The sequence below is a fragment of the Oncorhynchus nerka genome, unplaced genomic scaffold, assembly GCF_034236695.1.
Source record: "Oncorhynchus nerka isolate Pitt River unplaced genomic scaffold, Oner_Uvic_2.0 unplaced_scaffold_847, whole genome shotgun sequence".
NCBI classification, from domain to species: domain Eukaryota; kingdom Metazoa; phylum Chordata; class Actinopteri; order Salmoniformes; family Salmonidae; genus Oncorhynchus; species Oncorhynchus nerka.
In genome coordinates, this window is record NW_027040428.1 from 247,901 (window position 1) to 271,317 (window position 23,417).

General features: G+C 53.0%; 1 protein-coding gene across 1 annotated transcript in view; it reads left to right on the plus strand.

Moving 5' to 3' along the window:
• Positions 1–7,989: 7,989 nt before the first annotated feature.
• LOC135571011 (mitotic spindle assembly checkpoint protein MAD1-like) overlaps positions 7,990–23,417 on the plus strand; it is a 56,242-nt gene continuing 40,814 nt past the window's right edge. The window contains exons 1-2 of the mRNA XM_065016827.1: positions 7,990–8,119; positions 17,125–17,262. Of these exons, the coding sequence (XP_064872899.1) occupies positions 8,003–8,119; positions 17,125–17,262 (255 nt within the window). The 5' untranslated portion in view covers positions 7,990–8,002. The remainder of the gene's footprint in view (positions 8,120–17,124; positions 17,263–23,417) is intronic.

The window sequence follows — 23,417 nt, forward strand, 5'->3', positions numbered from 1 at the left end:
ATCTCTGTCTGCTACACCTCTCTCTCTGTCTGCTATACCTCTCTCTCTGTCTGCTATACCTCTCTCTCTCTGTCTGCTATACCTCTCTCTCTCTCTCTGTCTGCTATACCCCCTCTCTCTCTCTCTCTCTCTCTCTGTCTGCTATACCCCTCTCTCTCTCTCTGTCTGCTTTACCCCTCTCTCTGTCTGCTATACCCCTCTCTCTCTGTCTACTACCCTCTCTCTCTGTCTGCTATATACCCTCTCTCTCTGTCTGCTATACCCCTCTCTCTCTGTCTGCTATGCCCCTCTCTCTCTGTCTGCTACACACCTCTCTCTCTGTCTGCTATACCCCTCTCTCTGTCTGCTATACCTCTCTCTCTGTCTGCTATACCCCTCTCTCTGTCTGCTATACCCCTCTCTCTCTGTCTGCTATACCCCTCTCTCTGTCTGCTATACCCCTCTCTCTGTCTGCTATACCCCTCTCTCTCTGTCTGCTATACCCCTCTCTCTCTGTCTGCTATACCCCTCTCTCTCTGTCTGCTGCCCCTCTCTCTGTCTGCTATACCCCTCTCTCTCTGTCTGCTATGCCCCTCTCTCTCTGTCTGCTATGCCCCTCTCTCTCTGTCTGCTATACCCTCTCTCTCTGTCTGCACTATGCCTCTCTCTCTCTGTCTGCTATGCCTCTCTCTCTCTGTCTGCTATGCTCTCTCTCTCTGTTTGCCTGTCTGTCCCTCTCTCTGTCTGTATGCCTCTCTGTCTCTGTCTTGGAGAATCTTCTCTGTTTGCCTACAATCTGGACATGAATACTATTTGAAGTGGAGTTGCTGAGACACCAGGTGACAGGGAGTTAATCTGAGACACCAGGAAGACAGTAGTTAAGGCTGAGACACCAGGAAGACAGTGGACATGAGACACCATTTGACAGTGGATGTTAAGGCTGAGACACCAGGAAGACAGGGGAGGTTAAGGCTGAGACACCGGGAGACAGTGGAGGTTAAGGGCTGAGACACCAGGGAAGACAGTGGAGGTTAAGGCTGGACACCGGGAAGACAGTGGATGTTAAGGCTGAGACACCGGGAAGACAGTGGAGGTTAAGGCTGAGACACCGGGAAGACAGTGGAGGTTAAGGCTGAGACACCGGGAAGACAGTGGAGTTAGGCTGAGACACCGGGGGAAGACAGTGGAGGTTAAGGCTGAGACACCGGGAAGACAGTGAGGTTAAGGCTGAGACACCGGGAGAAGACAGTGGAGGTTAAGGCTGAGACACCAGGAGACAGAGGACCGATTCAACATGTGGAATTGTCATGAAAATGAATGTAAAATGATGACCAGCCAGTGTCCTAGTAAGATTCAGTTCTGGTGTTTTTCTAAAGCGTGTCTCTCTCTCTCCCCGTCTCTCTCTCTCTCTCTCTTCCCACCTCTCTCTCTCTCTCCAGGAGACTACAATCCAGTCAAAACCAAAGTCCCTCCACTTCAGTCTGAACCCCTCGAGCATGGCCAAACAGCAGCGTGTGGAGGAAGTGGAGCGCGAGGGCCAAGTGGGTGTTTGAGGGAACGCCTCCGCTCAGTGCAGACAGGCGCTGTCCCTCTTGCTGCTGCTGCAGGAGAGACCAGCCTCAGTCTGCCTCCCTCACAGGAGGTCTGGGTGAAAACGCACAGCTCACCTGACAGCTTTTCTGGTGACGGGCTGTTCTCTCATTAAGGGTTTATGCAGAAACAAAAAACATTATTTATACCGGAGAACTGGCAAGCCTCTACTTCAGGCTCTCGATCTTCTTCCTCTTTCTCTACCTTCATCTTTGTCATCCTCTCTCTCTAGTGGCCCCTCTCTCATCGCCCCCCTCTCTCTCCCGTCGCCCCCTCTCTCTCCGTCGCCCCCTCTCTCTCCGGCCCCTCTCTCTCGCGGCCCCTCTCTCTCCCCGTCGGCCCCTCTCTCTCCCGTCGGCCCCTCTCTCTCCCGTCGGCCCCTCTCTCTCCGTCGGCCCCTCTCTCTCCCGTGGCCCCTCTCTCTCCCGTCGGCCCCTCTCTCTCCCGTCAGCCTCTCTCTCCAGCCCGGCCCCTCGCTCTACCCCGTCGGCCCCTCTCTCTACCGTCGGCCCCCTCTCTCTACCGTCGGCCCCTCGCTCTACCGTCGGCCCCTCGCTCTACCGTCGGCCCCTCTCTCTCCCGTCGGCCCCTCGCTCTCCCGTCGGCCCCTCTCTCTCTCCCGTCGGCCCCTCTCTCTCCCCGTCGGCCCCTCGCTCTCCCGTCGGCCCTCTCTCTCCCGTCGGCCCCTCGCCCCTCGGCCCCTCTCTCCCGTCGGCCCCTCGCTCTACAGTCGGCCCCTCTCTCTCCCGTCGGCCTCGCTCTCCCGTCGGCCCCTCGCTCTACCGTCGGCCTCCTCGCTCTCCCGTCGGCCCCTCTCTCTCCCGTCGGCCCCTCTCTCTCCCGTCGGCCCCTCGCTCTACCGTCGGCCCCCTCTCTCTACCGTCGGCCCCTCTACCGTCGGCCCCTCGCTCTACCTCTATTCTTTCTCTTTCTTTCTATTTCTCCTCTCTCTCACCTCTGACTGCTGCTGGGTGGGCTGGCTAGGTGGACTGCGGCTGCTAGGTGGACTGCGGCTGGCTAGGTGGACTGCGGCTAGCTGGGTGGACGGCTGGCTAGGTGGACTGCTGCTGCTGCGTAGCTAGGTGGACTGCTGGCGGCTGGACTGCTGTGGCTAGGTGGACTGCTGCGCTAGCTGGTGGACTGCTGGCTAGGTGGACTGCTGGCTAGCGGACTGCTGTGGCTGGCTGGGTGGACTGCTGTGGCTAGCTGGTGGACTGCTGGCTGGCTGGTGGACTGCTGTGGCTAGTGGCTAGCTGGTGGACTGCTGTGGCTACTGCTAGTGGACTGCTGTGGCTAGCGGACTGCTGTGGCTGGTGGACTGCTGTGGCTAGCTAGTGGACTGCTGTGGCTGGCTAGCTGGCGGACTGCTGTGGCTAGCTGTGGACTGCTGTGGCTAGCTGGTGGACTGCTGTGGCTGGAGCTGGTGGACTGCTGTGGCTGGAGCTGGTGGACTGCTGTGGCTGGCTGGTGGACTGCTGTGGCTAGGTGGACTGCTTGTGGCTGGCTAGGTGGACTGCTGCGGCTGGCTGTGACTGCTGCGGCTGGCTAGGTGGACTGCTGTGGGCTGGCTAACTGGGTGGAGCGGACTGCTGTGGCTGTGGCTAGCTAGGTGGACTGCTGTGGCTAGCTAGTGGACTGCTGTGGCTAGCTAGTGGAGCTAGGTGGACTGCTGTGGCTAGCTGGTGGAGGTGGACTGCTGTGGCTGGCTAGTGGACTGCTGTGGACTGCTGGCTAGCTGGTGGACTGCTGTGGCTGGCTAGGTGGACTGCTGTGGATAGCTGGTGGACTGCTGGCTGGCTAGCGGAGTGGACTGCTGGCTGGCTGGCTGGCTGGCTAGCGGACTGCTGCGGCTGGCTAGCTAGCGGACTGCTGTCAGCTAGCTGAGGACTGCCTTTGAGGCTTTTGCAGCTAGGTGGACTGTGTTCTTGGACACCGCTTCTGAACGTTCAAAGCAACGAGGAAACATGGCAGGCGTTGTTGTCACCGTAGCTTGTTACATAACTTCTGAGTGATAGGAAGCACGAGCACCACCACCAATCAGCCTCCACCACCGCTCGCACGCCTGCCGTTACTATGACAACTAGCGTAGCCGTATCAGCCAATGACTGCTGCGTGAACACACACATCTGATTTTGGTGGGTTGTAACATGGTGTTTGGACAGTCGGTATTCCAAAACGGATTTGAGCATTAATGCCTGCAGTGTGAACACGGCTTTAGTTACCCCTGGAGAGAGACTGAAACTCACTGTAGAAATGGGCTGTTTTTATACACACACACACACACAGACTGAACACAGAAATGGTCTGTTTTAGGGAGAGGGAACGTGAGAGGACCTAGAGAATGAGAAATGGACAGACAGAGGAGAAACAAAGCAAAGTGTGGAGAGGGAAGAATAGGAGAGAGGGAAGAATAGGAGAGAGGGAAGAATAGGAGAGAGGGAAGACAAGGGAGGAGAGAGGGAGGACAGGAGAGGAGAGAGGAGGACAAGGGAGGAGAGGAGGGAGGAGAGGGAGGGGAGGAGGGAGGGAGGAGAGAGAGGAGGACAGGGGAGGAGAGGGAGGGACAAGGGAGAGAGAGGAGGACAAGGAGAGAGGAGAGGGAGGAGAAGGGAAGACAAGGAGGAGAGGGAGGATGAGGAAGGAGAGAGAGAGAGAGAGGGGAGGGAGAGAGGGAGATATGGAGGAGAGGGAGAGAGGGAAGACAAGGGGAGGGGAGGGATGATGAGAGAGGGAGGACAAGGGAGGACAGGGGGAAGACATGGGAGGAGAGAGAGGGAGGACAAAGGGGGAGGAGAGAGGGAGGACAAGGGAGGAGAGAGGGAGGACAAGGGAGGAGAGGGGAGGAGGGAAGGGGAGAGGAGAGGGGAGGACAAGGGAGAGAGGGAGGGACAAGGGAGGAGGAGGGAGAGGAGAGAGGAAGGGAGGGAGGAAGGGGAAGAGAAGGGAGGAGGAGAGAAGGAGGAGAGGGGAGGAGAGGGAAGACAAGGGAGGAGAGGCAAGACAAGGGAGGAGAGGGGGAGGATGAGGAAGGAGAGAGAGAGAGAGGGAGGAGGAGAGAGGGAGATAGGGGAAGACAAGGGAGGAGAGAGAGGGAGGACAAGGGAGGGAGGGGAGGGAGGGAGATAGGGAGAGGAAGACAAGGGGAGAGGGAAGACAAGGGAGGAGAGAGGGAGGATGAGAAAGTAGAGAGGGAGGATGAGGAAGGAGAGGGGGAAGACAAGGGAGGAGAGGGAAGACAAGGGAGGACAGAGGAGAAGGGAGGGAGGACAAGGGAGGAGATGAAGTAGAGGAGAGGAGCAGGGACGTGATTATGAGTAATCTGGAGGGTGAGGAGTATCACATTATGAATAAAGCATGTAATTACCCTCACGCTGTCAACGGCTGGATGTGTCTGTGTCATTGTTCATTGTTGTGATTATGTGACGTTAATTACACAGTCATTCAGTTGTTCCATTAGGCTCTGTTCCGCCTCCACTCGACCCACACCACTCCTTCTGAACTATGGAACATTCACTGTCGTGTCAATAATTGATCAGATTCCAGGCAGGCCCATTTCTCTGGCTTGGAGAGGGCGTTCCAGATGCTACCCTGTTCCCTAGATAGTACACTCCTCTTGACCTGGGAGCCTGTGGGTACTACAAGGGAATATGGTGTTCCAGATGCTACCCTGTTCCCTAGATAGTACACTCCTCTTGACCTGGGAGCCTGTGGGTACTACAAGGGGAATATGGTGCTTTTTTCTGGACGCGTCCTTTGTCTTCGCAAATCAAGTCGTTTTAAATTGGAAAGTCGCTATCCCAAATTGATTTCAGACTTAATTGAACTAATTATTCCTGTCTATTCTCCTCTCCACCTCTCTCCTCTCCCTTCTTCTCCACCCTCTCCTCTTCTCCTCTCTTCTCCCCTCTCCTCTCCACCACTTCTCTCCCCCTCTCCTCTCCACCTCTCTCCCCTTCACCTCTTCTCCACCCTCTTTTTCTCTTCTCTTCACCTCACCTCATCTCACCTCTACCTCGTCTCCACCCTCTTCTCCTCTCTTCTCTCCTCTCTTCTCCTCCAACTCTCCTCTCCTCCACCTTTCTCTCCTCTCCTCCACCTCCTCTCTCCTCCACCTCCCTCTCCCTCCACCTCCCCTCTCTCCACCTCCCCTCTCTCTCCTCGATTCCTCTCCTCCACCTTTTCTCTCCTCCACCTTTTCTCTCCTCTCTCCTCCACCTCCTCTCTCCTCTCCACCTCTTCTCTCCTTCACCACTCCTCCACCTCTCTCCTCTCCGCCTCTTCTCCTTTTCCTTCCTCTCCTCTCCTCCCCTCTTCTTGTCTCCTCTCTCCTAGTCACTGCATAGTGACTCTGTTTAACATTTACATTTACATTTAAGTCATTTAGCAGACGCTCTTATCCAGAGCGACTTACAAATTGGTGCGTTCACCTTATGACATCCAGTGGAACAGCCACTTTACAATAGTGCATCTAAATCTTTTAAGGGGGGGTGAGAAGGATTACTTTATCCTATCCTAGGTATTCCTTAAAGAGGTGGGGTTTCAGGTGTCTCCGGAAGGTGGTGATTGACTCCGCTGTCCTGGCGTCGTGAGGGAGTTTGTTCCACCATTGGGGGGCCAGAGCAGCGAACAGTTTTGACTGGGCTGAGCGGGAACTGTACTTCCTCAGTGGTAGGGAGGCGAGCAGGCCAGAGGTGGATGAACGCAGTGCCCTTGTTTGGGTGTAGGGCCTGATCAGAGCCTGGAGGTACTGAGGTGCCGTTCCCCTCACAGCTCCGTAGGCAAGCACCATGGTCTTGTAGCGGATGCGGCTTCAACTGGAAGCCAGTGGAGGGAGCGGAGGAGCGGGTGACGTGAGAGAACTTGGGAAGGTTGAACACCAGACGGGCTGCGGCGTTCTGGATGAGTTGTAGGGGTTTAATGGCACAGGCAGGGAGCCCAGCCAACAGCGAGTTGCAGTAATCCAGACGGGAGATGACAAGTGCCTGGATTAGGACCTGCGCCGCTTCCTGTGTGAGGCAGGGTCGTACTCTGCGGATGTTGTAGAGCATGAATCTACAGGAACGGGCCACCGCCTTGATGTTAGTTGAGAACGACAGGGTGTTGTCCAGGATCACGCCAAGGTTCTTAGCGCTCTGGGAGGAGGACACAATGGAATTGTCAACCGTGATGGCGAGATCATGGAACGGGCAGTCCTTCCCCGGGAGGAAGAGCAGCTCCATCTTGCCGAGGTTCAGCTTGAGGTGGTGATCCGTCATCCACACTGATATGTCTGCCAGACATGCAGAGATGCGATTCGCCACCTGGTCATCAGAAGGGGAAAGGAGAAGATTAATTGTGTGTCGTCTGCATAGCAATGATAGGAGAGACCATGTGAGGTTATGACAGAGCCAAGTGACTTGGTGTATAGCGAGAATAGGAGAGGGCCTAGAACAGAGCCTGGGGGACACCAGTGGTGAGAGCACGTGGTGTGGAGACGGGTTCTCGCCACGCCACCTGGTAGGATCGACCTGTCAGGTAGGACGCAATCCCAAGCGTGGGCCGCGCCGGGAGATGCCCAACTCGGAGAGGGTGTAGAGGAGGATCTGATGGTTCACAGTATCGAAGGCAGCCGATAGGTCTAGAAGGATGAGAGCAGAGGAGAGAGAGTTAGCTTTGTGCAGTGCGGAGCGCCTCCGTGATACAGAGAGGAGCAGTCTCAGTTGAATGACTAGTCTTGAAACCTGACTGATTTGGATCAAGAAGGTCATTCTGAGAGAGATGGAAAGGAGAGCTGGCCAAGGACGGCACGTTCAAGAGTTTTGGAGAGAAAGAAAGAAGGGATACTGGTCTGTAGTTGTTGACATCGGAGGGATCGAGTGTAGGTTTTTTCAGAAGGGTGCAACTCTCGCTCTCTTGAAGACGGAAGGGACGTAGCCAGCGGTCAGGGATGAGTTGATGAGCGAGGTGAGGTAAGGGAGAAGGTCTCCGGAAATGGTCTGGAGAGAGAGGAGGGGATAGGGTCAAGCGGGCAGGTTGTTGGGCGGTCGGCCGTCAAGACGCGAGATTTCATCTGGAGAGAGAGGGGAGAAAGAGGTCAGAGCACAGGGTAGGGCAGTGTGAGCAGAACCAGCGGTGTCGTTTGACTTAGCAAGCGAGGATCGGATGTCGTCGACCTTCTTTTCAAAATGGTTGTGAAGTCATCTGCAGAGAGGGAGGAGGGGGGGAGGAGGATTCAGGAGGGAGGAGAAGGTGGCAAAGAGCTTCCTAGGGTTAGAGGCAGATGCTTGGAATTTAGAGTGGTAGAAAGTGGCTTTGCAGCAGAGACAGAAGAGGAAAATGTAAGAGAGGAGGGAGTGAAAGGATGCCAGGTCCGCAGGGAGGCGAGTTTTCCTCCATTTCCTTCGGCTGCCCGGAGCCCTGTTCTTTAACGTTAAGGGACTGTTCTGTGTTCTACATGCGGCTTAACACGACTGTTCTGTGTTCTACATGCGGCTTAACACGACTGTTCTGTGTTTTAGATCTGCGTAAACAGATGGAAACAGCTGAACTGAAGAACCAGCGGTTGAAGGAGGTGTGGAATGTTGTATTACATAGAAAATAAACATGTTTTATCCCCCTTCTTCTTCCTACACATCTTATTCCTCTCCTCTACCTCATCCCTCTCTCCTCTACCTCATCCCTCTCTCCTCTACCTCATCCCTCTCTCCTCTACCTCTCTCTCTCTACCTCCTCTACCTCATCCCCTCTCTCTCCTCTACCTCATCTCTCGCTCCTCTACCTCATCCTCTCTACCTCATCCCTCTCTCTCCTCTACCTCATCCCTCTCTCTCTCTACCTCTCTCCTCTACCTCATCCCTCTCTCCTCTACCTCACCTCCTCCTTTACCTCATCCCTCTCTCTCTCTACCTCATCCTCTCTCTCCTCTACCTCATCCTCCTCTACCTCATCCCTCTCTCTCCTCTACCTCATCCCTCTCTCTCCTCTACCTCATCCCTCTCTCTCCTCTCTCATCCCTCTCTCTCCTCTACCTCATCTCTCTCTCCTCTACCTCATCTCTCCTCTACCTCATCCCTCTCTCTCTCTACCTCATCCCCTCTCTCTCCTCTACCTCTACCTCATCCCTCTCTCTCTCCTCTACCTCATCTCTCTCTCCTCTACCTCATCTCTCTCTCTCCTCTACCTCATCTCTCTCTCCTCTACTCATCTCTCTCTCCTCTACCTCATCTCTCTCTCTCTCCTCTGCCTACCTCTCTCTCTCCCTCTACCTCATCTCCTCTCTCACCCCTCTCTCCTCTACCTCATCCTCTCTCTCCTCTATCTCTCTCCTCTACCTCATCCCTCTCTCCTCTACCTCATCTCTCCTCTACCTCATCCCTCTCTCTCCTCTACCTCATCTCTCTCTCTCTCCTCTACCTCATCTCTCTCTCTCCTCTACCTCATTCTCTCCTCTACCTCATCCCTCTCTCTCTGCTCTACCTCATCCTCTCTCTCCTCTACCTCATCTCCTCTCTCCTCTGCCTCATCCCTCTCTCTCTCATCCCTCTCTCCTCATCCCCTCTCTCTCCTCTACCCTCCTCCCTCTCTCTCTCTCTACCTCATCTCTCTCTCCCTCTACCTCTCTCTCTCTGCCTCTACCTCTCTCTCCTCATCTCTCTCTCTCCTCTACCTCATCTCTCTCTCTCCTCTACCTCATCTCTCTCTCTCCTCTACCTCATCCTCTCTCTCTCTCTCCTCATCTCTCTCCTCTCTCCTCTACCTCATCTCTCCTCTACCTCATCTCCCTCTACCTCATCCCTCTCTCTCCTCTACCTCATCCCTCTCCTCTACCTCATCCCTCTCTCCTCTACCTCATCCTCTACCTCTCTCCTCTACCTCTCCCTCTCTCTCTCCTCTACCTCATCTCTCTCTCTCTCCTCTACCTCTCACTCTCTCTCTACCTCTCTCCTCTACCTCATCTCTCTCTCCTCTACCTCATCTCTCTCTCTCTCCTCTACCTCATCTCTCTCTCTCCTCTACCTCATCTCTCTCTCCTCTGCCTCTCCCTCATCTCCTCTGCTCTCATCTCTCCTCTACCTCATCTCTCTCCTCTCTACCTCATCTCTCTCCTCTACCTCATCTCTCTCCTCTACCTCATCCCTCTCTCTCCTCTACCTCATCTCTCTCCTCTACCTCATCTCTCCCTCTACCTCATCTCCTCTCCTCTACCTCATCTCTCTCTCTCCTCTACCTCATCTCTCTCTCCTCTACCTCATCTCTCTCTCTCTCCTCTACCTCATCTCTCTCTCTCTCCTCTACCTCATCTCTCTACCTCTACCTCATCTCATCTCTACCTCCATCTCTCCTCTACCTCATCTCTCTCTCCTCTACCTCTCTCTCTCTCCTCTACCTCATCTCTCTCTCTCCTCTACCTCATCTCTCTCTCCTCCACCTCATCCCTCATCTCTCCTCTACCTCATCTCTCTCTCCTCTACCTCTCTCTCTCTCTCCTCTACCTCATCTCTCCTCTGCCTCATCCCTCTCTCCCCTCTACCTCATCTCCTCTCTCATCTCTGCTCTGCCTCATCCTCTCTCTGCTCTCTCTCCTCTACCTCATCTCTCTCTCCTCTGCCTCATCCCTCTCTCTCCTCTACCTCATCCCTCTCTCCTCTATCTCTCTCTCCTCTACCTCATCCCTCTCTCCTCTCATCTCTCTCTCTCTACCTCATCTCTCTCTCATCTCTCTCTCTCCTCTACCTCATCTCTCTCTCTCTACCTCATCTCTCTCTCTCTCCTCATCCTCTCTCTCTCTCTCTCTCCTCTACCTCATCTCTCTCTCTCTCCTCTACCTCATCTCCTCTCTCCTCTACCTCATCCTCTCTCTCCTCTACCTCATCCTCTCTCTCCTCTGCCTCATCTCTCTCTCTCTCCTCTCTACCTCATCCCTCTCTCTCTCCTCTACCTCATCTCTCTCTCTCCTCTACCTCATCTCTCCTCTCTCCTCATCTCATCTCTCTCTCCTCTACCTCATCTCTCCTCTACCTCATCTCTCTCTCTCTCTACCTCATCTCTCTCTCCTCTACCTCATCTCTCTCTCTCTCTCTACCTCATCCCTCTCTCTCTCCTCTACCTCATCTCTCTCTCTCTCCTCTACCTCATCTCTCTCTCTCTCCCTCTATCTCTCATCTACCTCTCTCTCCCTCTACCTCATCTCTCTCTCTCCTCTACCTCATCTCTCTCTCTCCTCTACCTCATCTCTCTCTCTCTACCTCATCCCTCTCTCCTCTACCTCATCTCTCTCCTCTACCTCATCTCTCTCTCCCTCTCTCCTCATCTACCTCTCTCTCTCTCCTCTACCTCATCTCTCTCTCTCCTCTACCTCATCTCTCTCTCTCCTCTACCTCATCTCTCTCTCCTCTACCTCATCTCTCTCTCTCCTCTACCTCATCTCTCTCTCTCCTCTACCTCATCTCTCTCTCTCTCCTCTACCTCATCCTCCTCTCCTCTACCTCTCTCTCTCTCTCCTCTACCTCATCTCTCTCTCTCTCCTCTACCTCATCTCTCTCTCTCCTCTACCTCATCTCTCTCCTCTACCTCATCTCTCTCTCTCTCTCTACCTCATCCTCTCTCTCTCCTCTACCTCATCTCTCTCTCTCTCCTCTACCTCATCTCTCTCTCCTCTACCTATCTCTCTCTCTCCTCTACCTCATCTCTCTCTCCTCTACCTCATCCTCTCTCTCTCTACCTCCTCACCTCATCCCTCTCTCTCTCCTCTCTCTCCTCTACCTCATCTCTCTCTCCTCTACCTCATCTCTCTCCTCTACCTCATCTCTCTCTCTCCTCTACCTCATATCTCTCTCTCCTCTACCTCATCTCTCTCTCTCTCCTCTACCTCATCTCTCTCTCTCCTCTCCTCCTCTCTCTCTCTCTACCTCATCTCTCTCTCTCTCCTCTCCTCATACCTCATCTCTCTCCTCTGCCTCTCTATCTCTCTCCTCTACCTCATCTCTCTCTCCTCTACCTCCCTACCTCTCCTCTCTCCTCATCTCTCTCCTCTACCTCATCCCTCTCTCTCCTCTACCTCTCATCTCTCTCTCTACCTCTACCTCATATCTCTCCTCTACCTCATCCTCTCTCTCCTCTACCTCATCTCTCTCTCTCCTCTACCTCATCTCTCTCTCTCCTCTACCTCATCTCTCTCTCTCCTCTACCTCATCTCATCTCTCTCCTCTACCTCATCTCTCTCTCTCCTCTACCTCATCTCTCTCTCTCTCCTCTACCTCATCTCTCTCTCCTCTACCTCATCCCTCTCTCTCTCCTCTACCTCATCTCTCTCTCTCTCCTCTACCTCATCTCTCTCTCCTCTACCTCATCTCTCTCTCTCCTCTACCTCATCCTCTCTCTCCTCTCTCATCTCTCTCCTCTACCTCATCCCTACCTCATCTCTCTCCTCTACCTCATCTCTCTCTCTCTCCTCTACCTCTCTCTCCTCTACCTCATCTCATCTCTCTCTCCTCTACCTCATCTCTCCTCTACCTCTCCCTCTACCTCATCTCTCTCTCTCTCCTCTACCTCATCTCTCTCTCTCTCCTCTACCTCATCTCTCTCTCTCTCCTCTACCTCATCTCTCTCTCCTCTACCTCATCTCTCTCTCCCTCACCTCATCCTCTCTCTCCTCTACCTCATCTCTCTCTCTCTCTCCTCTATCCTCCATCTACCTCATCTCTCTCTCCTCTACCTCATCTCTCTCCTCTACCTCATCTACCTCTCTCCTCTACCTCATCTCTCTCTCTCTCCTCTACCTCATCTCTCTCTCTCTCTCCCTCTACCTCATCTCTCTCCTCTACCTCATCTCTCCTCTACCCTCTCTCTCTCCTCTACCTCATCTCTCTCTCTCTCCTCTACCTCATCTCTCCTCTGCTCTGCCTCATCTCTCTCTCTGCTCTGCCTCTATCCTCTCTCTCTCTCTCCATCTCGCTCTCCTCCTACCTCATCCCTCTACCTCATCTCTCTCTCTCCTCTACCTCATCTCTCTCTCTCTCTACCTCATCTCTCTCCTCTACCTCATCTCTCTCTGCTCTACCTCATCCTCTCTCTCTCTCTCCCTCATCCCTCTCTCTCTCCTCTCCCTCTCTCTCTCTACCTCATCTCTCTCTCTCCTCATCCCTCTCTCTCTCTCTCTCCTCTACCTCCCTCTCTCTCCTCTACCTCATCCCTCTCTCCTCTACCTCATCTCTCTCTCCTCTACCTCATCCTCTCTCTCCTCTACCTCATCTCTCTCTCTCTCTCTACCTCATCTCTCTCTCTCTGCTCTGCCTCATCCCTCTCTCTCTCTCCTCTACCTCATCTCTCTCCTCTCTGCTCTCCTCTTCCCACCTCATCTCTCTCTCTGCTCTGCCTCATCCCTCTCTCTCCTCTACCTCATCTCTCTCTCCTCTACCTCATCTCTCTCTCTACCTCATCCCTCTCTCTCCTCTACCTCATCCCCCTCTCTCTCTCCTCTACCTCATCTCTCTCCTCTACCTCTCTCCTCTACCTCATCTCTCTCTACCTCATCCTCTCTCATCTCTCCTCTCTATCCTCTCTCTCCTCTACCTCATCCCTCTCTCTCCTCTACCTCATCTCTCTCTCTCTCTCTACCTCATCTCTCTCTCTCCCTCTACCTCATCTCTCTCTCTCTCTCTACCTCTCTCTCTACCTCATCTCCTCTACCTCTCCTCTACCTCATCTCTCTCTCTCCTCTACCTCATCCTCTCTCTCCTCACCTCATCCTCTCTCCTCTACCTCATCTCTCCTCCTCTACCTCATCTCTCTCTCTCTCCTCTACCTCATCCATCTCTCTCCTCTACCTCATCTCTCTCCTCTCTCTCCTCATCTCTCTCTCCTCTACCTCATCTCTCTCTCTCATCTCTCTCTCTCTCTCTCTACTCTCTCTCTCCTCTACCTCATCCTCTCTCTCCTCTACCTCTCTCATCCCTCTCTATCTCTCTCCTCTCCTCATCCCTCTCTCTCCTCTACCTCATCTCTCTCTCCTCTACCTCATCTCTCTCTCTCCTCTACCTCATCTCTCTCTCCTCTACCTCATCCCTCTCTCTCTCCTCTACCTCATCTCTCTCTCTCCTCTACCTCATCCTCTCTCTCCTCTACCTCATCCCTCTCTCTCTCCTCTACCTCATCTCTCTCTCCTCTACCTCATCTCTCTCTCCTCTACCTCATCCCTCTCTCTCCTCTACCTCATCTCTCTCTCTCCTCTACCTCATCTCTCTCTCCTCTACCTCTCCTCTACCTCCTCTCCTCTACCTCATCTCTCCTCTACCTCATCCCTCTCTCGCCTCTACCTCTATCTCTCTCTCTCTCCTCTACCTCATCCATCTCTCCTCTACCTATTCTCTCTCTCTCCTCTACCTCATCTCTCTCTCTCTCTACCTAATCTCTCTCTCTCCTCTACCTCATCCATCTCTCCTCTACCTCATCCATCTCTCCTCTACCTCATCCATCTCTCCTCTACCTATTCTCTCTCTCCTCTACCTCATCTCTCTCTCTCCTCTACCTCTCTCTCTCTCCTCTACCTCATCTCTCTCTCTCCTCTACCTCATCCCTCTCTCCTCTACCTCTCTCCTCTACCTCATCCCTCTCTCCTCTACCTCTCTCCTCTACCTCATCTCTCTCTCCTCTACCTCATTCTCTCTCTCCTCTACCTCATCTCTCTCTCTCTCCTCTACCTCATCTCTCTCTCTCTCTCTCCTCTACCTCATTCTCTCCTCTACCTCAGCTATCTCTCTCTCTCTCTCCTAATCTCTCTCTCTCTCCTCTACCTCATCCTCTCTCTCTGCTCTGCCTCTCATCTCTCTCTCTCATCTCTCTACCTCATCCCATCTCTCCTCTGCCTCATTCCCTCTCTCCTCTCTCATCCCTCTCTCTCCTCTCCTCTCTCTCCTCTACCTCATCCCTCTCTCCTCTACCTCATCTCTCTCTCCTCTACCTCATCTCTCTCTCTCCCTCTACCTCATCCCTCTCTCTCCTCTACCTCACCTCTCTCCCTCTACCTCATCTCTCTCCTCTACCTCATCTCCTCTCCTCTACCTCATCTCTCCTCTACCTCATCTCTCTCTCTACCTCATCTCTCTCTCTCTCTCTCTCTACCTCATCTCTCTCTCTCCTCTACCTCTCTCCTCTACCTCTCTCCTCTACCTCATCTCTCCTCTACCTCATCTCTCCTCTACCTCATCTCTCCTCTACCTCATCTCTCTCCTCTACCTCATCCCTCTCTCTCTCTACCTCATCTCTCCTCTACCTCATCCCTCTCTCTCCTCTACCTCATCTCTCTCTCCTCTACCTCATCCCTCTCTCTCCTCTACCTCATTCTCTCTCTCCTCTACCTCATCCCTCTCTCTCCTCTATCTCATCCCTCTCTCTCCTCTACCTCATCCTCTCTCTCTCCTCTACCTCACTCTCATCTCTCTCTCCTCTACCTCATCCCTCTCTCTCCTCTACCTCATCTCTCTCTCCTCTACCTCTCTCTCCTCTACCTCATCTCTCTCTCTCTCCTCTACCTCATCTCTCTCTCTCTCCTCTACTCTCTCTCCTCTACCTCATCTCTCTCTCCTCTACCTCATCTCTCCTCTACCTCATCTCTCCTCTACCTCATCTCTCTCTCTCCTCTACCTCTCTCTCTACCTCTACCTCTCTCTCTCTCCTCTACCTCATCTCTCCTCTACCTCATCCCTCTCTCCTCTACCTCATCCCTCTCTCTCCTCTACCTCATCTCTCTCTCTCCTCTACCTCATCTCTCTCTCTCCTCTACCTATCTCTCTCTCTCCTCTACCTCATCTCTCTCTCCTCTACCTCATCCCTCTCTCTCCTCTACCATCATCTCTCCTCTCTCTCTCTCTCCTCTACCTCATCTCTCTCCTCTACCTCATCTCTCTCTCCTCTACCTCATCTCTCTCTCTCCTCTACCTCATCTCTCTCTCTCCTCTACCTCATCTCTCTCTACCTCTCTCTCCTCTACCTCATCTCTCTCTCTCTCATCTCTCCTCTACCTCTACCTCTCCTCTCTCCTCTACCTCATCTCTCTCTCTCTCCTCTACCTCATCTCTCTCTACCTCATCTCTCTCTCTCCTCTACCTCATCCTCTCTCCTCTACCTCATCCATCTCTCCTCTACCTCATCCCTCTCTCTCCTCTACCTCATCTCTCTCTCCTCTACCTCATCTCTCTCCTCTACCTCATCTCTCTCTCTCCTCTACCTCATCCCTCTCTCCTCTACCTCTCCTCTACCTCATCCCTCTCTCCTCTACCTCTCTCCTCTACCTCATCCCTCTCTCCTCTACCTCTCTCCTCTACCTCATCTCTCTCTCCTCTACCTCATCTCTCTCTCTCTCCTCTACCTCATCCCTCTCTCTCCTCTACCTCATCTCTCTCTCTCTCCTCTTCCTCATCTCTCTCTCCTCTGCCTCATCTCTCTCTCTGCTCTGCCTCATCCCTCTCTCTCTGCTCTGCCTCATCCCTCTCTCTCTGCTCTGCCTCATCCCTCTCTCTCTCTCCTCTCCCTCATCTCTGCCTCATCCCTCTCTCCTCTGCCTCATCCCTCTCTCTCCTCTACCTCTCTCCTCTACCTCATCTCTCTCCTCTACCTCCTCTACCTCATCCCTCTCTCTCCTCTACCTCATCCCTCTCATCCTCTCATCCCTCTCTCTCCTCTACCTCATCCCTCTCTCTCTCTCCTCTACCTCTCTCTCTACCTCATCTCTCTCTCCTCTCTCTACCTCATCTCTCTCTCTCTCCTCTACCTAATCTCTCTCTCTCTCCTCTACCTCATCTCTCTCTCTCTCCTCTCTCTCCTCTACCTCATCTCTCTCTCTCATCTCTCCTCTACCTCATGTCCTCTCTCTCTCTACCTCATCTCTACCTCATCTCTCTCTCCTCTCTCCTCTACCTCATCCCTCTCTCTCCTCTACCTCATCCCTCTCTCTCCTCTACCTCCTCTCTCTCTCTCCTCTACCTCATCTCTCTCTCTCTCTCTCCTCTACCTCATCTCTCTCTCTACCTCCTCTACCTCATCCCTCTCTCTCTCCTCATCTCTCTCTCCTCTACCTTATCCATCTCTACCTATTCTCTCTCTCTCCTCTCATCCCTCTCCTCTCTCATCCCTCTCTCTCTGTACCTCATCTCTCTCTCTCTACCTCATCCTCTCTCCTCTCATCTCTCTCTCATCCCTCTCCTCTCATCCCTCTCTCCTCTACCTCATCTCTCTCTCTCTACCTCATCTCTCTCTCTCTACCTCATCTCTCTCTACCTCATCTCTCTCTCTCCTCTACCTCATCTCTCTCTCTCCTCTGCCTCATCTCTCTCTCTCCTCTGCCTCATCTCTCTCTCTCCTCTGCCTCATCTCTCCTCCTCTGCCCATCTCTCTCTCTCTCCCTCTCATCCCTCTCCTCTGCCTCATCCCTCTCTCTCTGCTCTGCCTCATCCCTCTCTCTGCTCTGCCTCATCTCTTCTGATGAGTGACGGACGGAGAGTGTGAGTGAGTGAGTGACGGACGGAGAGTGAGTGACGGAGAGACTATTGTGAACCAGTGTTGTATCTGTGTTGTTGCCAGGTGTTCCAGAGGAAGATTCAGGAGTTCAGGACGGTGTGTTATGTTCTGACCGGCTATCAGATAGACATCACTACTGAGAACCAGTACAGGCTGACCTCTGTCTACGCTGAACACATGGACGACTCTCTACTGTTTAAGGTACAAACACACAAGGTGACCAGGCGGTTAGGACGTTGGGCCAGTAACCAATCACCGAACCGACAAGGTGACCAAGCGGTTAGAGTGTTGGGCCAGTAACCAATCACCGAACCGACAAGGTGGCCAAGCGGTTAGTGTTGGGCCAGTAACCAATCACCGAACCGACAAGGTGACCAAGCGGTTAGAGTGTTGGGCCAGTAACCAATCACCGAACCGACAAGGTGGCCAAGCGGTTACATACTGGTACGTGTGTATATTAATACATACATACGGGTACGTGTGTATATTAATACATACATACGGGTACGTGTGTATATTAATAGAGACTAGACTAATTTAGAGACTAGTTATGTCTGCTACGTTAGGGTATATGATCAGAGACTAGTTATGTCTGCTACATTAGGTTATATGATCAGAGACTAGTTATGTATGTTAGGTTATATGATCAGAGACTAGTTATGTCTGTTAGGTTAGGGTATATGATCAGAGACTAGTGATGTCTGCTACATTAGGTTATATGATCAGAGACTAGTTATGTATGTTAGGTTATATGATCAGAGACTAGTTATGTCTGTTACGTTAGGGTATATGATCAGAGACTAGTTATGTCTGTTACGTGTGAAGAGACTCTATAACACAGGTGGATATCAGAGGGAGAAAGAGAGATGAGGGATATTGGAGGGTTAGAGAATTAGAGGAGAGAGATGAAAGGAGAGATGGAGGGATGAAAGGAGAGATGGAGGGAGTGATGAAAGGAGAGATGGAGGGAGTGATGAAAGGAGAGATGGAGGGATGAAAGGAGAGATGGTGGGAGGGATGAAAGGAGAGATGGTGGGAGGGATGAAAGGAGAGATGGAGGGAGTGATGAAAGGAGAGATGGAGGGAGGGATGAAAGAGAGAGGAGGGAGGGATGAAATGAGAGACAGAGGGAGGGATGAAAGGAGAGACTGAGGGAGGGATGAAAGGAGGGAGGGATGAAAGGAGAGACGGAGGGAGGGATGAAAGGAGAGAGGGATGAAAGGAGAGACGGGGAGGGAGGGAGGGATGAAAGGAGAGACTGAGGGAGGGATGAAAGGAGAGACTGAGGGAGGGATGAAAGGAGAGACTGAGGGAGGGATGAAAGGAGAGACTGAGGGAGGGATGAAAGGAGAGACGGATGAAAGGAGAGACGGAGGGAGGGATGAAAGGAGAGACGGATGAAAGGAGAGACTGAGGGAGGGATGAAAGGAGAGACTGAGGGAGGGATGAAAGAGATGGAGGGAGGGATGAGAAGGATGACGGAGGGAGGGGAGGGATGAAAGGAGAGACGGAGGGAGGGATGAAAGGAGAGACGGATGAAAGGAGAGACTGAGGGAGGGATGAAAGGAGAGACGGAGGGAGGGATGAAAGGAGAGACGGAGGGAGGGAGGGATGAAAGAGATGGAGGGAGGGATGAAAGAGATGGAGGGAGGGATGAAAGGAGAGACGGAGGGAGGGATGAAAGGAGAGACGGAGGGAGGGAGGGATGAAAGAGATGGAGGGAGGGATGAAAGGAGAGACTGAGGGAGGGATGAAAGGAGAGATGGAGGGAGGGATGAAAGGAGAGACTGAGGGAGGGAGGGATGAAAGAGATCAAATCAGTGGCAGATGAAAGAGATGAAGAGCGGGAGAATGTCATTTTTAAGGACTGGTAGAAAAAGGAGGAGAGAGGGAGGAGATGGGGGGGGTATTTTTCTTAAAGGACCTCAAACTTTGTTTTGAGGGTTCGTTAAGCTTTATTTGGGTTTTAGTGTGTCTTCTCTCCAGTGTGTTAAATCCTCAGAGAGCCACCTGCGACCCTGTCAGGGAAGATGATTCACTGTCAATATTTATTAACCTCAAGTACTCCTCCTCTTGCGCTCGCTCCTGTGCTCTCTCTCTCTCTCTCTCTCTCTCGCTCCTGTGCTCTCTCTCTCTCTCTCTCGCTCCTGTGCTCTCTCTCTCTCTCGCTCCTGTGCTCTCTCTCTCTCTCTCTCTCTCTCTCTCTCTCTCCTCCTGTGCTCTCTCTCTCTCTCTCTCTCTCTCGCTCCTGTGCTCTCTCTCTCTCTCTCTCTCTCTCTCTCTCGCTCTCTGTGCTCTCTCTCTCTCTCTCTCTCTCGCTCCTCTCTCTCTCTCTCTCTCTCTCTCGCTCCTGTGCTCTCTCTCTCTCTCTCTCTCTCGCTCCTGTGCTCTCTCTCTCGCTCCTGTGCTCTCTCTCTCTCTCTCGCTCGTGCTGTCTCGCTCTCTCAAATCATTTCAATTTATTCAAGTTAAGGGCTTTATTGGAATGGGAAGCATATGTTGACATTGCCAAAGCAAGTAAACTAGATAATAAACCAAAGTGAAATAAACAATACAATTGAACAGAAAACATTACACTCAAAGAAGTTCCAAAAGAATAAAGACATTTCAAATGTAATTTATTTGCAAATAGTTAAAGTACAAAAGGGAAAATAAGTCCACCTACTTATGTGCATCCACACGCACATGTTATATGGTGTTGTCTGTGTGTGTTAGTATGATACACCAGCATGTAGCCTGCACTGGTAATGACTGGTGACGCACACAACTGGAGCAGCGTCCCGCAGAGGGGTTTGTGTGGGAACAGTGTAAGAGGTGATGAGTCCATGTGAGCAGTAAGAGGTGATGAGTCCATGGGAGCAGTAAGAGGTGATGAGTCCATGTGAGCAGTAAGAGGTGATGAGTCCATGTGAACAGTGTAAGAGGTGATGAGTCCATGTGATGAGTCCAGGTGAACAGTAAGAGGTGATGAGTCCATGTGAACAGTAAGAGGTGATGAGTCCATGTGAACAGTGTAAGAGGTGATGAGTCCATGTGAACAGTGTAAGAGGTGATGAGTCCATGTGAACAGTAAGAGGTGATGAGTCCATGTGAACAGTAAGAGGTGATGAGTCCATGTGAACAGTGTAAGAGGTGATGAGTCCATGTGAACAGTGTAAGAGGTGATGAGTCCATGTGAACAGTGTAAGAGGTGATGAGTCCATGTGAACAGTGTAAGAGGTGATGAGTCCCATAAGAGGTGATGAGTCCAGGTGAACAGTAAGAGGTGATGAGTCCATGTGAACAGTGTAAGAGGTGATGAGTCCATGTGAACAGTGTAAGAGGTGATGAGTCCATGTGAACAGTGTAAGAGGTGATGAGTCCATGTGAACAGTGTAAGAGGTGATGAGTCCATGTGAACAGTGTAAGAGGTGATGAGTCCATGTGAACAGTGTAAGAGGTGATGAGTCCATGTGAACAGTGTAAGAGGTGATGAGTCCATGTGATGAGTCCATGTGAACAGTAAGAGGTGATGAGTCCATGTGAACAGTAAGAGGTGATGAGTCCATGGGAACAGTAAGAGGTGATGAGTCCATGTGAACAGTAAGAGGTGATGAGTCCATGTGAACAGTGTAAGAGGTGATAAGACATGATACATCAGGTTAGGGCGGAGTAGAGCCTGTTTTTTATCAATAACTAGGGTACGGGCTGGGTCCGGGTATCACTAACCAGGGTACGGGCTGGGTCGGGGCATCTCTAACCAGGGTACGGCCTGGGTCGGGGCTTCACTAACTAGGGAACGGGCTGAGTCGGGGTATTACTAACTAGGGAACGGGCTGGGTCGGGGTATTACTAACTAGGGAACGGGCTGGGTCGGGGTATTACTAACTAGGGAACGGGCTGGGTCGGGGTATTACTAACTAGGGAACGGGCTGGGTCGGGGTATTACTAACCAGGGTACGGGCTGCGTCCGGGTATCACTAACTAGGGTACGGGCTGGGTCGGGGCTTCACTAACTAGGGTACGGCCTGGGTCGGGGTATTACTAACTAGGGAACGGGCTGGGTCGGGGTATCTCTAACCAGGGTACGGGCTGCGTCCGGGTATCACTAACTAGGGTACGGGCTGGGTCCGGGTATCACTAACTAGGGTACGAACTGGGTCGGGGTATCACTAACTAGGGTACGGGCTGGGTCGGGGTATCACTAACTAGGATACGGGCTGGGTCCGGGTATCACTAACTAGGGTACGGACTGGGTCGGGGTATCACTAACTAGGGTACGGACTGGGTCGGGGTATCACTAACTAGGGTACGGGCTGGGTCGGGGTATCACTAACTAGGGAACGGGCTGGGTCGGGTATCACTAACTAACGAACTGGGTCGGGGTATCACTAACTAGGGTACGGGCTGGGTCGGGGTATCACTAACTAGGGTACGGGCTGGGTCGGGGTATCACTAACTAGGGAACGGGCTGGGTCGGGGTATCACTAACTAGGGTACGGGCTGGGTCGGGGTATCACTAACTAGGGTACGGGCTGGGTCGGGGTATCACTAACTAGGGTACGGGCTGGGTCGGGGTATCACTAACTAGGATACGGACTGGGTCTGGGTATCACTACCTAGGGTACGGACTGGGTCTGGGTATCACTACCTAGGGTACGGACTGGGTCGGGGTATCACTAACTAGGGTACGGACTGGGTCGGGGTATCACTAACTAGGGTACGGGCTGGGTCCGGGTATCAAGAACTAGGGTAGGGTCTGGGTATCACTAACTAGGGTACAGGCTGGGTCCGGGTATCACTAACTAGGGTACGGGCTGCGTCCGGGTATCACTAACTAGGGTACGGGCTGGGTCCGGGTATCACTAACTAGGGTACGGGCTGGGTCTGGGTATCACTAACTAGGGTACGGGCTGGGTCGGGGTATCACTAACTAGGATACGGACTGGGTCTGGGTATCACTGGGTCGGACTGGGTCTGGGTATCACTACCTAGGGTACGGACTGGGTCTGGGTATCACTACCTAGGGTACGGACTGGGTCGGGGTATCACTAACTAGGGTACGGACTGGGTCGGGGTATCACTAACTAGGGTACGGGCTGGGTCCGGGTATCAAGAACTAGGGTAGGGTCGGGGTATCACTAACTAGGGTACAGGCTGGGTCCGGGTATCACTAACTAGGGTACGGGCTGGGTCTGGGTATCACTAACTAGGGTACGGGCTGGGTCTGGGTATCACTACCTAGGGTACGGACTGGGTCTGGGTATCACTACCTAGGGTACGGACTGGGTCGGGGTATCACTAACTAGGGTACGGACTGGGTCGGGGTATCACTAACTAGGGTACGGGCTGGGTCCAGGTATCAAGAACTAGGGTAGGGTCGGGGTATCACTAACTAGGGTACAGGCTGGGTCCGGGTATCACTAACTAGGGTACGGGCTGCGTCCGGGTATCACTAACTAGGGTACGGGCTGCGTCCGGGTATCACTAACTAGGGTACGGGCTGGGTCCGGGTATCACTAACTAGGGTACGGGCTGGGTCGGGGTATCACTAACTAGGGTACGGGCTGGGTCCGGGTATCACTAACTAGGGTACGGGCTGGGTCGGTGTATCACTAACTAGGGTACGGGCTGGGTCTGGGTATCACTAACTAGGGTACGGACTGGGTCTGGGTATCACTACCTAGGGTACGGACTGGGTCGGGGTATCACTAACTAGGGTACGGACTGGGTCGGGGTATCACTAACTAGGGTACGGGCTGGGTCCGGGTATCAAGAACTAGGGTAGGGTCGGGGTATCACTAACTAGGGTACAGGCTGGGTCCGGGTATCACTAACTAGGGTACGGGCTGCGTCCGGGTATCACTAACTAGGGTACGGGCTGGGTCCGGGTATCACTAACTAGGGTACGGGCTGGGTCGGGGTATCACTAACTAGGGTACGGGCTGGATCCGGGTATCACTAACTAGGGTACGGGCTGGGTCGGTGTATCACTAACTAGGGTACGGGCTGGGTCTGGGTATCACTAACTAGGGTACGGGCTGGGTCTGGGTATCACTACCTAGGGTACGGGCTGGGTCTGGGTATCACTAACTAGGGTACAGGCTGGGTCTGGGTATCACTAACTAGGGTACGGGCTGGGTCGGGGCATCACTAACATTTTGAGGCGGAGCCATTTACTACGTTCTAAGGTCATATTTAAGGTCATATAACATGGTGTCCGAAGTGCTTCAACCTCGTCAAATAGAGGACAGGAGAAATGATGTCACAGAAAAGAGTTGCGTTCCTGTAGTTTTTGTCGGCGTTTAGAGTGACCAACGGTAGCGAACAGCTCTCTGCTCTCTCGTGTCTCTTCATTGAGCAGAGCAGCCCAAGCG